Below are 15,109 nucleotides of genomic sequence, written 5' to 3'. Positions count from 1 at the left end.
AGACGTAACATCGTGTTATTATTTTGATTATTACTGCGTACGCACATATACGTCTGGAAAAACACTAACAAAATAAATACAATAATGTCACCACACGGAGGTAGAGGAGGAGCAAACGAATACGATGGGAACGATTTTCTCCATAGATTATCACTTTTTATAGACAAACATATTACAACTATTAATGTATTTTATATTATTTTGATTCAGTTATTTTACCTACTAGTCTGGCAATAGTAGTACAGTATATCAGAATTATCATATGTTATGTAGTGTAGCCTACTACTAGCCTACTAGTACTAGGCCTACCTAGGCCGCCCTAGGCCTACTAGCTAGAGGAGGGCCTACTAACTAGGCTAGGCGCGCCTAGCTAGTAGTTTCTAGCCCGGGCCTAGTAGTAATATACTGTAGTGTAGGCCTGGTAGTAGCTAGCTAACTCACACAATGTCTACAGTACACATACTTTTTTATTTTAGTGTAATATAAATAACCACCTCCTTCTATTTTCAGTATTCAATATATTTTTGTGGTGGAATTGGAATTTGTGTTATATTATACAGTATAAGAGTAGTAGGTATCTATTTCTCTTCTGTATTGAATTTTTGCTCATCATCATATTGTTCTACATTACAAAATACATTGTCTTGTCATTGTTTCATCATTAAACATTTTTGATACGTCATTTTACAAACTTGAATGTTGAATATTTTGGTTTTTCTTCAACAGCACAAGCGTTTTACCTGTGTTTCTCAAGTTCCTAATGAATTTATTCAAAAACATTTTAAGTTGAGAGGTCAAGTGCAGTCAGTTCATAATGATCACCTTTTGGTTGACCACAAACCAATTATTTCATTAACAAAATCAACAGGTAAAGATGATTACTATCCTATCTTGTCTGTATCTCATTTAAACTTAAAAAATGTTATTTACAAATTATTTTCTATTATTCTTTATTCACCAATGGTAAATTGGAGCAAAAAAAAAATTATTTTGCTAATCGAGGGTTTTCCCCATACTAACAAATACACTGTATACAGTACGATCTGAGAGGGATGCCATGATTTGACATTTCAATCTTTATTTGATCATCATGAATTATTATTAACGTAATCAGTGCATCTATTAAATCACTATAACAGTTGAATGGCCGATATGGGGTCTAAAACAATAATATAAATCTTACATTTTCCATAGACTATTATACTGTCATGTTAATATTGCTATTTTCTATTGCAGTTCCTAAGCCTCTCAAGATTCATTTAGCTGGTGTAGAATACAACAAAGAGGGTGTTCAATTCCTGGAAGAGCAGGCACTTAAAAAACAAGTATGGTTTAGGTTGATCCAGTTCAAAGGTCATGATGGAATTAACTGCACTGTATCCACCAGGAAAGTAAGATATTTTACTGAATTAATTACTGATTGATTATATAAAAAAAAATTTTAAAAATCTAAAATGTTGAGAAAGGGGTGAGTGAAATTCTTGGATTCATATTTCATCTCTTTTGACCTATCATCCTATTCATTATTTTCTTTTTGACTTTACATTTTAGTCAATGTTCAAAGTCTTCAATCTAAATGAAGAAATTTTACATCGTGGTTATGGCAAAGTAGTACCGCTAATGGGACACTCGAGTGATGCCTTTACATTGAGACTTATGCAAAGGCTTTTACAAGCTGAAATGTATGCCGAAAAAAAGAGAAAAGGGCTATGGAAAGGAGAAGAAACAAGTTACTTTACTAGCTCTATCGTTGGAAAAGCATTTAGAAACATTTTTAATATTTTTAAAAAAGGTTCTTGAACTTTATATGAAATACTTTTTTTTTTTATTTATTTATTTAATCACACTCTTCTGGCTTATAAGTGAACAATTAATAAAATACATCATACGTTGAACATTCCATAAAACAGTGTATAGTATCCTAATAAATTTGTATTGTATAAAAGATTAAAGAGATTTAAGATTGTTTAAAGATGCATTGTGCCCCAAAAACATGAAAAATGAAGATTAATAAAATCAGAATTTAAATAGGCCATTTTGTAGTTTTAATATATTCACTTCTGTAATAAAAAAAAACCCTAAAAGAAATAATTAGTTCACTTACAAAAAGACAAATGAAACATTTAATTCTAACCAAAAACCATTGTCTGACAATTGAAAGAATGTTTTGCTTTAAATTACATTTTTTCAGGTAAATAATTTGTTTTTTTATCAAATTTTTCGTCAAACTATTATGTGAAAGTAAAATGGCATATTAAAAAAAAAATATATATATTTTTTTAGGGGGACAATATCTTTAATCTTTTAAAATCTTTAAAGTTTATTTTATTACTATCCAAGGAGTTTTTTTCACAACATTAACATTAAAGTGTTAAGAAGGGTAATTTTGGACATTAAAATATATTTTCTAAATGTATTTATTAAATTGAATATAAAAAAAAACAAAAAAACACCCCTCCTGATCTTTTATGGATTCACCCAATAATTTGCATTGTATTTTAAAGGCCATGTGCGGGCAAAACATTTCTATTGATCATACATTCCAATAATTATCGATCTATAGTTTCCCCTATGTTTCATAATTTTTGGGATTTTATTTGTGTTACACAAGCTTGTTAAAAATAAGCACTTTCTTATCAGTGGGGGGATAGTTCAAATTACACAGTAAAATCTCTATTCTTTTATACACAAATTTTGTAAATAGAGAGGCATTTTAAAAAGCTATGAAAAATAAACAGTGTGGTAAAAAAGTTATCAGATGACTAAATATAGGTAATATAACTTGAATATTACATTTCTGATATTTTTATTCAACTTCAGATTTTTATTTTCATGCTATAGCAAAAATTATCCATCGTATATCCATCACCTTTTTTCACCGTCTAGGGCCGGGAGTCACCTGACAAGGACATGTTATTACATTAGGTTAACTACCTAACTACTGAAAAAAAGTCTTCCTGGTTTTTATGGAAGAATTTGGCCAAATTTTGTATTTGACCATATTAAGAGAAATTCATGTTTTTTTGTCTTGATTTCTGTTACAAATATTTGATTTATGTACAATTAACCAAATATTATATTTAAAATTCATGCCTGTACCTGAGCTTAAATACTCTCAACTGTAACAAATGTCATTACAATAAATTTGTTTTGACATTTGTAGTTGAGGGCGCACTGTAATTTAGTCTTCGGGGATTCCCCTAATTCTCAGTTGTACGGAATTTCCAGAATCGGCAACAAATTGTCAACAACAATAACGTACTAGGGGGCCGGGCGTCAACAATTGTAAGTTGTAGACATACTGTATCATCATCATGGCTGGTAGGAGGAAGAAATGTCCACCACAACTCGCCGCAGTTTTCCCCGTAAAATTGGGTCCAACTGAGATGGAAATCAATATTCTACGTTCAGTAATGCACGTCCTATGCTCGATTAACAGACCGATGAGTATAGATGATCTCATCGTCGGGTTGCTTCATCAAAGGAGAATTCGGATAAATGGCTGCCACCTTCGAAATTTATTCATGGATTACCCAGGCCTTGTGCAAGTCAATTGTAACGGCGGAATGAATATGTGCACAGTTCTATTTAATGTTGAATTATGCACAGAGATGTTTAATACAAAAAAGCAAATTTGCAGTAACGGCGGAAATTGTGAGGCCATACATCTATGCAAATATTTTATATCTGGAGGTAAGTGTAGGATAATTCAGGTAGGATATGTTACGTATGTATTACCACTTATGTGTGTGCCGCACGCGATGCTTTATCCGAGTCTCTAAAGGATTAATAAGGATATAGACCGTAAACGGCATGGACAAAAAGGGGGAAAATATTTTATAGCCTACTAGGGGCTATTATTTGAATTAATTTTATTGTTCCGGAAAACTCCAATAAAGCTAAATTCTGTGTTATCTTACTTTTATGAATAATGAAAAAAAAAATCTACCTTAATTTGCTTTATTTCAGTGGGAGTATGCAGCAAAAATCCGTGCAAGTTCCCACATGACATATATTCTAAGCACAACTTACCAATTGTGAAAAGACTGTTTCTAGATGATGTTAAGCCAACGAATCTGTATAGTCGCTTACAAGAGAAGTTTGCAAGAAAACTAGACTTATGCGAATTTTACGACACAAAAAAAACATGTAAAGATAAGGTTCGGTGTCAATACTTACATTTCTGCAGGTATGTATGTATGCCTACTCTATGTCGCCTAATCCTATAAAATCAACAACTAGACTTTTAAATGTTTAAGTAAGAACACACGAAGTTACACATGAAGTTGCATCATGACTGTGAATATCTATTCTCTTATTATAGCTGTTTTATTGAAGACTGCGTACAATTTAAATATATTACAAATTATACAAATGTATTTACTATCACGTATTTTTTACGAATCAGGGATAAAGGAAGTAAACGGACCGACTACAATGGTGCATAGAAGGCTTAATAATAACCGTTTAACTCTTTCTCTCTAATAAACATTTTCATAAAAATAAAATTATAACTGAAATAAATTATGGGATGAGATCAAATAAAATGAAATAATTTATGTATAAATGAAATGCATGTTTTGTCTGAAAGGTTGTACATGCAAGGAAAATGCAAATACGACGAAGGTTGCAAATTAAACCATGACATACTGGGCGAGAATTGTGAAGTTGTCTTAGCTAGAGTTGGAGTAGACACGAAGAAGCCTCTTGAATCGATTCTTTGTGAAGTTAGGAGTCGATTAGGTATAGAGGTGACAGACAGCGAAGAGGACGAATGTACGGCATCAACAGACGAGACTCAACATGCTCACTTACAGAAGAAGGAAACTGAAAGAGGAAAACTGGACGTATGTGGGTTTTACAACAAAGGGGCAACTAGTTGTAGAGATAAATATCAGTGTAAATACTTACACTTCTGCAGGTATCTATATATAAATTATTGTTAATTCTGACATATAGGCGAGCACAATGCAAACTTTGGTATAAATCTCCGCCTTGGATACCTACCTTATCTATCTCAGATGTACCGCGAAACGTAGATTTGATAACATTAGTTTTCAGTTCGACGCTATTGTTCCATATTTGGAAGATATTATAAAGAGTTTTTTAACCAAATTTATGATTTCAACAGTAGATTTTCAACTCAATTTCAAAGTAATTTCCGGGTTCACGATAAGTTTACCTGGTTTCAACTATTTTCTCTCTTTTATACACAAGGGAGCAGTTGAAATAATAGATTTGACCCTAAAGGTGACTGAAAACAGGCACTTTCCATCAATCAATACAGTGTCCCTTTGGAAGACGGAAGAAAAAAAACGATAGTAGGACTGGAGTTTAAGTTGGCCATTAGTGGCTATAGCCATTTCAGTTTATTTTAGAAACGGACCGCGATCAAATTAAATATACGCCATAAAGAATCGGAATATATTGTGGGGAATAGTATTATAAAATTACATAGGGAGATTTGATGATAAAATATTTTGTTTAAAATCGAGTGAAATCCCGATAGCCAAGTTTTATTGAGTAAGATGACAGGAATAACTGTAGGCTATCTGTGTCCCGTTAGGACCGAGATGTCTGCCCATGTTGCAAGCCGTAATGTCTTCTTTCTTTGGGCCGAAACGGCCCGATCTGTCACGGAAGTTAGTTTCAAAAGATGTTAATAAATAATGTATTAATTATTAGGATAGTATTTATTTGAATAAACGCCTCTCCAATAAAAATAAAACATCACTTTGAATAATAACCCCAAATATATTATTTGTAGTAGAATTCATCGCACTGTTATCTACAATTTACCAAGCATTTGTTATTCTTTTTTACCACTTTTCATATATATTAGAGAATTTTATTTGATTAGAAATGTTACCATATTATTAAAACTAAAAAATGTAACATATCCCTCGAATAAGCACCTCCCTCAATTGAACTCCGCCTCCCGACCTTCGCCCTATAAGGGCCCTAACAAACAATAAACACTATACTTTAAAATGTTATTAATCATCTAAGACACTGTAAAACAGAGTAGTTTAGTTTTACGAATGTCAAGCATTTTCAATTATGGTAACCGATAGAAAACATACAAGAAGAAAATATAATTCCGAGAACCATCGTCTACACTTTCTAGAGGGGGAGTGAGCGAAGCGCGCTCACCCTCTAGTGTAATCTAATTTTCTTATTTTCATCAGATTCACACAAACTGATTGGTCAGATTCACACAAACCCGATTTCGGTTCGGATCGACAGCAAAAGAGGAAGGAAACTATAAATGACAAACAATACGTTTACGCTTTTAAGATAAACCACCCCTTAATTAAGTTTTACTCCTTCTTAAAGGTATACTCGTCAAACACTGGAATTTAAATAAATATAAATAATGTATTAGAATAACACTATGTTTTATACAAAAGGTTCCACATGCAAGGCAAATGCAAGTACGGCGAAGATTGTAAATTCAACCATGACATACTGGGCGAGAATTGTGAAGTTGTCCTAGATAAATTTGCTATAGATACGGAACAGGATCCTGAATCGATTCTTTGTGAAGTTAGAAGTCGATTGGATATAGAGGTGACAGAAAGCGACGAGGACGAATACACGGCAACAACTCAACATGCTCATGTACAGAAAAAGGCTGCTGGAAGAAAAACACTGGACATATGTGTTTTTTACAACAAAATGGCAACAACTTGTAACGCAGATCAGTGTCAATACTTACACTTTTGCAGGTACGAGGCTTGTGTTTGCCTATTTTTTTACTCCCAAATCAATTTCGAAGTTGGTTTGCTAATTAGATGAACATACTTGCTCAATGTAGTAGGATTTCTAAAAACGCTATATACCTAATACTATAAAAAATAATGTTAATCCCATACCTTATACACACATTCTTGTCGCTTTGCCAGTCGGAAACCTTGTATTGTGATCAGATTAAGCAATCGTAAGCTTCAAATGTACTTGGTCCTTTCTTTCCCCATAACTTTATACAGGTGCTTAGTTCTTGAAGATGCTTCTACCTGTAATAATGTGTATATCTTAGGCAGAAATAAATTAAGCTATGCTTTGTACAAAAGGTTTCACATGGAAGGAAAATGCAAATACGGCGAAGATTGCAAGTTAAACCATGACATACTGGGCGAGAATTGCGAAGATGTCTTAGATAGAGTGGGAATAGATACGGATCAGGATCCTGAATCGGTTCTATATGACGTCAGAAATGAATTAGATATAGAAGTGGCAGAGAGCGAAGAGGACGAATGCACTGCATCATCTGACGAGATTCGTAAATCTGAGATATGCTCTTATTTCATCCGAGGACACTGCTATTCTGGGAAGTTCTGTGACAAAATCCATCACAGCCTGCCGTACATGTGGCAGTTTGCTGAAGGCTCGAAATGGACATCGTTTCGGCAGGACGAACAGGTTATCATCGAAACAGAATACTGCAAACCAGGAAAGTCGTCTACCAATCTTAAAGACTGGTAAAGTTACTTCACTTATTTTTATTCACCTAATTATTGACAATAATGGTGGTAACAAAAGAAAAGCGAGGCAGTTAGAGATTTGTTGTTCTACTCTTAGCTGGGCTCTTAGCACTTCGCCGATAGTTTTATATAGCCTATTTTCAATAATTCTTCTGATAGGATTGACTTTCCATTTGTAGCTACTTTTAACATTTTAAAGCACTGAATATCATTTCTGAGCTTTGGATTAGAAGCTCTGCATGATTGTTTTTAAAAATAATGACTAAAGTTGCTATAGGGGTACAACAGACCACGCTGACTTAATTACATGAAGGCAACTGTAGAATATACAATACAATTAGTATGTATAATAATGATAATGAAATATTTTTTCATTAAAGCGACCGATTTGTTGATAAACAAAAAGGTCGAGACACGGCAAAACTAAAGTTTGATGACATGATGATTGGATATTGCCTTGTTCGTCGACTGTCAACAAGAGAAAGTGTATTCACAACAAACAGCGTACCATTTACAACCAATTGGATCTGGTATTGGAAAGATGACGACAATAAATGGATTCCCTATACAAAAGAGGTTATATTTTATTTAAACTTAATATATGCAATATTGTATTTCCAGTATAACTACCTATCACTCATTATCCCCCCGGAAGTTGGAGCTATAATTTACTGGACATTCGAAATTATAATAATAGCTCTCTTTCCGATAGTGTAACGCTAACAATAGATTCATGCGCATTATTTAGCAAATAATAATTTATTTGAACAATATACATTATTGATGTGTTATACATTTGTTACATAACAACAACTGCAGATGTTAGGTATTATACAACTAAAATACCAAGTTGGCTTATATTACTTGCTTTATATGTTTGTTTGCACGATGACGTCGTCAATGTTGAAGTTATCGCCATGCACTTTAGTTACTGTAATAGTTACCAACAAACCATGGGTATTTAAAAACTTGTTAAAATCTCGAGTTATCTATCTTTAATATTGGCTGAAATAGTAAATAGCGCGACCTCTGTGGCTATTTGCAGATTGCTAACTACTAAAATCTCGCTCAGCTAAATTTCTTAATGTTGTTTTTATTACTAAGGAGTCGGAGATTGGCAGTGATGATCTTGAAGAATGCTATCAATATTTCTTAGCCGGAAAACGAGAATCTACTGTGAAGTTTACAATTTTTAAACATCATCAGTATGTTATCGACTTTAAAGAAATGAAACAGACCAATCAAATTCACGGAAAGAAACGAATTGTTCGACGACGCCCTCACCAACTAGTGACTTCAAGTGACGTAGAGGTTTACAACAAGAACTGGAAATCGAAAATGTATTATTATTATTATTATTGTTAGATTATTATTAGATTATCTAATTTTTGTACGATAGATTTGATACAACATATTTTAGATTATTATTTTAGATTCTGTAACAAAATGTATAATACTAGTTTAATATACAAACACCACAATCACAGAACAAATTCTAAACCGCCCGGTGATAGTATTAAATACGAAGCAATGCGATCGATGTATTTATCATCATTTAATATAAAGGAATCGGTCAACACAATTAAGGCCCATTTAGATAACGATCGACGATAAATAGATAAACATACATTTTTCTATCATAAAACAAAAGAAATTAGAACATTTTTAGTTCTAGAACTATAGGATAATCATTTATGCTGTATTTGATAAAAATAATATTTTTTTAAATCTAATCAAATGACGTCATGATCAATAAAAACAATGAAATCGTTGTATTGTCACAATATTATTGCTCTTACTAATCATGACTTCATTTGATTGGACGTGTGGAAATATTCTTTTCATCAAAGGCAGCAAAGATGATAATCCTATAGTTCTAGGATGAAAAATGTTTTGAATTCTTTTGTTTTATGTAAGAAAAATGCATATTTATCTTTTATCGTCGATCGTTATCGCCCTACTGTTTTATCGTTTTTTTTTTCAGGCAACGAATAAGGGTGATGGCAAATCCGAAGATCGGTATTAAGGATCGAATGCTAAAGTTCCCTTCCACCTGGAATAACTGCTTCAGTGAGTTGAATAAAGATGTTTGCTTAGTTGAGGTCGGACAAGATACTGACGAATATTATAGTATTTAACAAGAACTGGATGCGATTCCAAAGAAAGATTTGAAGGTTCAACGGATTCACAATTTTGAATTATGGGAAGACTTTTACAAGTATGTAAGAATTTAGACTTTTCAACTACATTCTTCTCAAATAAGGGTCAAGTCATGTCAGTGCTGCCAATTCTATGGTGTGTGTGCTACGGTAGTACACCAGGGTAACCTCCTATCCGTCCCGAAAGATGTACTAAGTTCTTTAAAGTGCAAACAATCATGATTCTCGTACAAAGAGGCATATCTGTAAGCATTTCGATGTATTTCTCGGGTTGACATTTTTTTTAAACCGTACAGGCCAATATTATAATACTTGCATTTCTTTCTAGAAAACGCACTCAAATGAGGGCTGAACTCGAAGACAGGGATTTGAAAGAAATTATTATTTGGTTTTCAACAGTAGAGAGGGATGTAACCACAATCTGCCAACAAAATTTTGATATCAGTCATCCAAAAATACCACCGATCAGTTTTAAAAAAAGCGCTTCTAAGTGTATGGCAGAATCGCAACATTCTTCAACAGATATTCAACAACTGTTTCGTGTTCGTATGCTGGTAAAGGAAGCTGGAACCAAGTATACTAATAAAATAGCTAAATGCAGCGATTACAGAAGAGATCAATTGTACCCGGAGTATTTAATTACTATTCGTACGTAAGTATTGTAAGCCTGCCTACTTGGGCGTCTGCATCTTGCAATTGATCCTGCACACAGGATAAATTAAAATGTAGCACTTAGATGAGAGTAGGCCTATGCCCATCCTCTTGGGAATGTACATTCCAATGTAGGCATAATAAAATAAACTTACCGTATATATTATATATGGTGTATTTGTACACGGATTAATAAAAACCTCACTACAATGGATCCATTTAGGCGAGATGTATATCTCGGATTTATTCTTATGCATTTGATAGTGGCGGAAGTAGATTAGTTCATTTGAAATCAGGTGAATTGCTTTACCTAGGAATTTGATTTAGCCTACTTATAAGGAGTAAATTCTGCATAGCTACAGTAAACTGCTGATGCAATTGTTTAGCATTGGTTGCGGGGTCCAGCTGACCTATCAGGCTAGTATGTGTTCCAGTCGGAGTTTTGACTTATAGTGAAAAGATAAATATTTTTGCACATATGGCGTTTCATACGTGTACTACTTGAACGTGTAAACTCCCAGACATCAAAAAGCCTCGAAATAACTACAGACTGACAGCTGACATCAATATTGTATTTTGGAAAATCTTTATAATGATCATTATTTTTAACTTAACTCTAGTACATGACGGCTATTTTCTTGACTACTATGAACACCTTGAAACAAAATTGTACATAATATGGCATAATCTGACTTTAATTACACAATGCTTTTATACTGGTAGTAACACATTTTAAGACGAAATTCATCCTTTTGTGTAACCAGTCTTGACGGTGAGCTTAATATGCGACGACCTTAGGACCAGGACCAACTATCGGATTGTGTCGTTAAGAGTCTTATGGGGTAACTTGCTTGGTTCCCTCTAGGGACGCAACACAAGGACATAATGCAACGTAAGCGATGGATTGAAACTGTCGCTTGTAATTGATCAACACGCTTGCGTTGCGCTTACGTCCTTGCGTTGCTTTTACGTCCTTGCGTTGTGTCCTAGTGGGAACCAAGAATAAATCCTCCAGTATTTGTCGTCGTAAATCGTGTATGTTCTTATTAAGATTAAGAAACAATCTTTACAATATTCATGAATTTCCCACTTAGCAATACACTATACCGGTAGTATACGTAATTGTCTTTCCACATGTATTTACAATACCTATATTCAAATGTTTTAAAATCGGCTTACAAATTAACGAATTACATAAATACTATTTTAAGGGAATTTAGTTATAAATACCATTAGTTACTACATCGTATTGGTACTAATACAATAGGCCTATTATATTATAGTAAGCAATATAATATGGAAATAATCTAGATTTGTTGTATTTTTGTTCAAAATTCCTTTATTAATTAATTTACGATAACGTTGAATTAGAATAGAATTTACAAACTAGGTCAACATATGTTTTCACCACAATAATTATCGAGAATTAATTTGGTTTTGCTGTAATCAAAAGGTTAACTACTTTCCCGTGTATTTTTCCTAATATAAAATTTGTTAACGCATTTTACCTGTAATTTATCATTTTATATATTGTGCATCTGTATACTGTATATTCATTGGTGAGATAAGTTTTTATTATTGTAGTGGTAAACTAGTAGTTACGAATACGAAACATATAGCTTACAATTTATCTAGCTTATGTATCTCAGAAAAAATTGTCTAAAATAAAATGTGGAAAAGCAAAAACATGAGCTTGAATAATTATTGCGTTTTAATGACTTCTAACTAACCCTGCTCTTACCCAATGTATTAGGTTGATTATATCATAGTCTAGAATCCACGTTCGTGATGACGTCATATCCATTTATATATCTTCAAATTGCCGTTTGAATTAGGCGAATCACATGGTTCCCCATAGCTGTTGCCCTCAATGATATACACGTCATTATTCACGGTAAAGCTGCCCCATCCATAACTACTACAAGTATCCTTCTCAAAATGCTTTATGAAGTAATTTCCCTCTAACCGATAGAACGCTGCCTTTAGGCCACTCATACTATTGGTTGAAATATCTTTTATCGGTGGAAATATCAAGTACCATTGTCTGTAAGCCTGCAAATAATCATAATTTAACTTTCTAAATTTTAATTTAACAAGGCCAACAGCCATAAAGTCGCGTGCTACAATGCATAGTGATACCGGACCGACAGACAAACAGACCGACAGACAGACAGACAGACAGACCGACAGACAGACGGACCGACCGACATAGTGAACTATACTGACCGAAATTACTGAACATGTTTAAAAATGTTGAAATGTTTAAAAACATTTATATTTTTTTAATTTACACGTGCGTAGCCTGTCACTTTTGACGTGCTCGTATAACGTAATTTCGAGTTGAAAAGTAAGTCAAGAAAACAGAAATCGGGCAAAAACAGTGCGCAATAACATTTAACGCGCAGTGCGCGCGCAAAAATCTGCGCACTCATGGCAATTTTGTAAACGCTTAAAATTGCCTGAAACGTACTCTTATTTCATCGAAAATAAATTTTTAAAATTTTAAGCGCGCGTACGCATGCATTACATGCGCTACGCACGTAATTGTATTGCCATATGATGATTTATGCCCTGAAATTTATGAGTACCAAATTTTATTTAATTGTGATTCATGGTTGTTAAGATAATGATTACAAACGTGATTTCGTTAAATCGTGCGTAGACCGCGTAATGTTTTATTGCGCACCGTGAAAACATAACCACATCGATTCCTGGCCATAAGGAATATTCTGTGAAAAATTGACTTAGCTAGAGTAAACTGATATCAAGATAAGGTCATAAAGCGATAAAACGCATAGTGATACCGGACCGACAGACAGACAGACAGACCGACAGACAGACCGACAGACAGACCGACAGACAGACCGACCGACCGACATAGTGAACTATAGAGTCGCTTCCACGCGACTAAAAATACACCATGCGTTCATATTATTAAGTAATATTATCCAGCAATATTATACAAATAATGAATGTTTATGAGTGCAATGGTACAAATAATGGCACGAGGTGAATGATGAAAGGTTATATCAACGAGGCAAAGCCGAGTTGATATAACCTTTCATCATTCACCAAGTGCCATTATTTGTACCATTAAACGAATACAAAACATTCATTATTTGTTTTATATAACATCTAAATAACAAACAAAAATGTTTCAAAAAGTACTATTTAACGATCGTTGAATAGTGCGTACTATTGCACGCCATGTGACCCACATTCGTCCAATCAAATGACAGGAATTTATATAGGTGTTATATAATAATAAATAGGTGATGACCATATGTTCGGTGTTTCCTTTGCCTTTTATATCTCTGTATTGTACAGTATTTGACATACATTCGAGGAAATAGATAAATATCTAAGGAACAGGGTCATTTTCCATGAAATTTTCCAGGAAAATATAGGATGTGATAATTTCATGGAGTAATTATTTTGGGAACTCTGCGGCAGATTTCTTCGTTGGATTTCTGCAGTATTATCATGGGAAAATTCCGTAATGTAGCATCACATAATACAAGCACCACACATGACCGATGCTGTATTAACGAATATGCTTATGATAATTACTGTAATATAAATATTGTGGTATGAGAATTGGGTAAAATATTACGATTACCTTAAACAATGCCAACAGCCATTAAGTCGCGTGCTACAATGCATAGTGATACCGGACCGACAGACAAACAGACCGACAGACAGACAGACCGACAGACAGACGGACCGACCGACATAGTGAACTATACTGACCGAAATTACTGAACATGTTTAAAAATGTTGAAATGTTTAAAAACATTTATATTTTTTTAATTTACATGTGCGTAGCCTGTCACTTTTGACGTGCTCGTATAACGTAATTTCGAGTTGAAAAGTAAGTCAAGAAAACAGAAATCGGGCAAAATGAGTGCGCAATAACATTTAACGCAAAAATCTGCGCACTCATGGCAATTTTGTAAACGCTTAAAATTGCCTGAAACGTACTCTTATTTCATCGAAAATAAATTTTGAAAATTTTAAGCGCGCGTACGCATGCGTTACATGCGCTACGCACGTAATTGTATTGCCATATGATGATTTATGCCCTGAAATTTATGAGTACCAAATTTTATTTAATTGTGATTCATGGTTGTTAAGATATGATTACAAACGTGATTTCGTTAAATCGTGCGTAGACCGCGTAATTTTTTATTGCGCACCGTGAAAACATAACCACATCGATTCCTGGCAATAAGGAATATTCTGTGAAAAATTGACTTAGCTAGATTAAACTGATATCAAGATAAGGTCATAAAGCGATAAAACGCATAGTGATACCGGACCGACAGACAGACCGACCGACCGACATAGTGAACTATAGAGTCGCTTCCACGCGACTAAAAATGTCTACAGAAAACTTTTAGCAGGTATTAGAAAGAATAATGAAAATGTTTTTATTTGTTATCCTTCTCTGCAATTGGTTCCCACTAGGACACGAACGATAACGAACGCTAAATATATACATTTCTATTTTTTTACAGAAAACAAAATATTTTTAGAAAGTTGTCATCCTAGAACTATAGAATAAACGTTTAAAAAAAATAAAACTATAAAATAATATTTTAAAAATAAATTACGTCATACGTTAATACGAATAAAATTGTTTGATTTAGTTGTTGATCATGACGTCATTTTATCGGACTTATGAATTGTTATTCTATAGTTCTAGGATGAAAAGTTTTTAAATTTTTATTTTGTTGCTGAAAATGGTTGCTTATATCTGTTTATCGTCGTTATTTATCTTGCGTAGTATAAACGGACTTGTGTTATTGTATTATG

General features: G+C 33.5%; 3 protein-coding genes across 3 annotated transcripts in view; 2 read left to right on the top strand and 1 right to left on the bottom strand.

The window, feature by feature from the left end:
- Positions 1–84: 84 nt before the first annotated feature.
- Positions 85–3,024, top strand: LOC140044828 (protein C3orf33 homolog). Its single transcript, XM_072089506.1, has 5 exons — positions 85–186; positions 511–570; positions 727–868; positions 1,237–1,391; positions 1,552–3,024. The coding sequence occupies exons 1-5, from the start codon at positions 85–87 to the stop codon at positions 1,798–1,800; spliced, it is 708 nt and encodes a 235-aa protein (XP_071945607.1). The 3' UTR covers positions 1,801–3,024.
- Positions 3,025–3,223: 199 nt separating this feature from the next.
- On the top strand, positions 3,224–10,565 carry LOC140044801 (uncharacterized). The gene is made up of 9 exons (XM_072089475.1): positions 3,224–3,693; positions 3,970–4,189; positions 4,592–4,921; positions 6,411–6,728; positions 7,074–7,481; positions 7,865–8,060; positions 8,589–8,824; positions 9,469–9,702; positions 9,972–10,565. Exons 1-8 carry the CDS (start codon positions 3,315–3,317, stop codon positions 9,620–9,622), a joined length of 2,241 nt encoding a protein of 746 aa, XP_071945576.1. The 5' UTR covers positions 3,224–3,314; the 3' UTR covers positions 9,623–9,702; positions 9,972–10,565.
- A 1,388-nt stretch (positions 10,566–11,953) lies between these two features.
- The window catches only part of LOC140044813 (uncharacterized), a 9,749-nt gene continuing 6,593 nt past the window's right edge, over positions 11,954–15,109 (bottom strand). The window contains exon 7 of the mRNA XM_072089492.1: positions 11,954–12,346. Coding sequence (XP_071945593.1) covers positions 12,089–12,346 — 258 coding nt within the window. The 3' untranslated portion in view covers positions 11,954–12,088. The remainder of the gene's footprint in view (positions 12,347–15,109) is intronic.

Source organism: Antedon mediterranea, chromosome 3 (genome assembly GCF_964355755.1).
Source record: "Antedon mediterranea chromosome 3, ecAntMedi1.1, whole genome shotgun sequence".
NCBI classification, from domain to species: domain Eukaryota; kingdom Metazoa; phylum Echinodermata; class Crinoidea; order Comatulida; family Antedonidae; genus Antedon; species Antedon mediterranea.
This window is presented reverse-complemented; position numbering and strand designations above follow the sequence as displayed.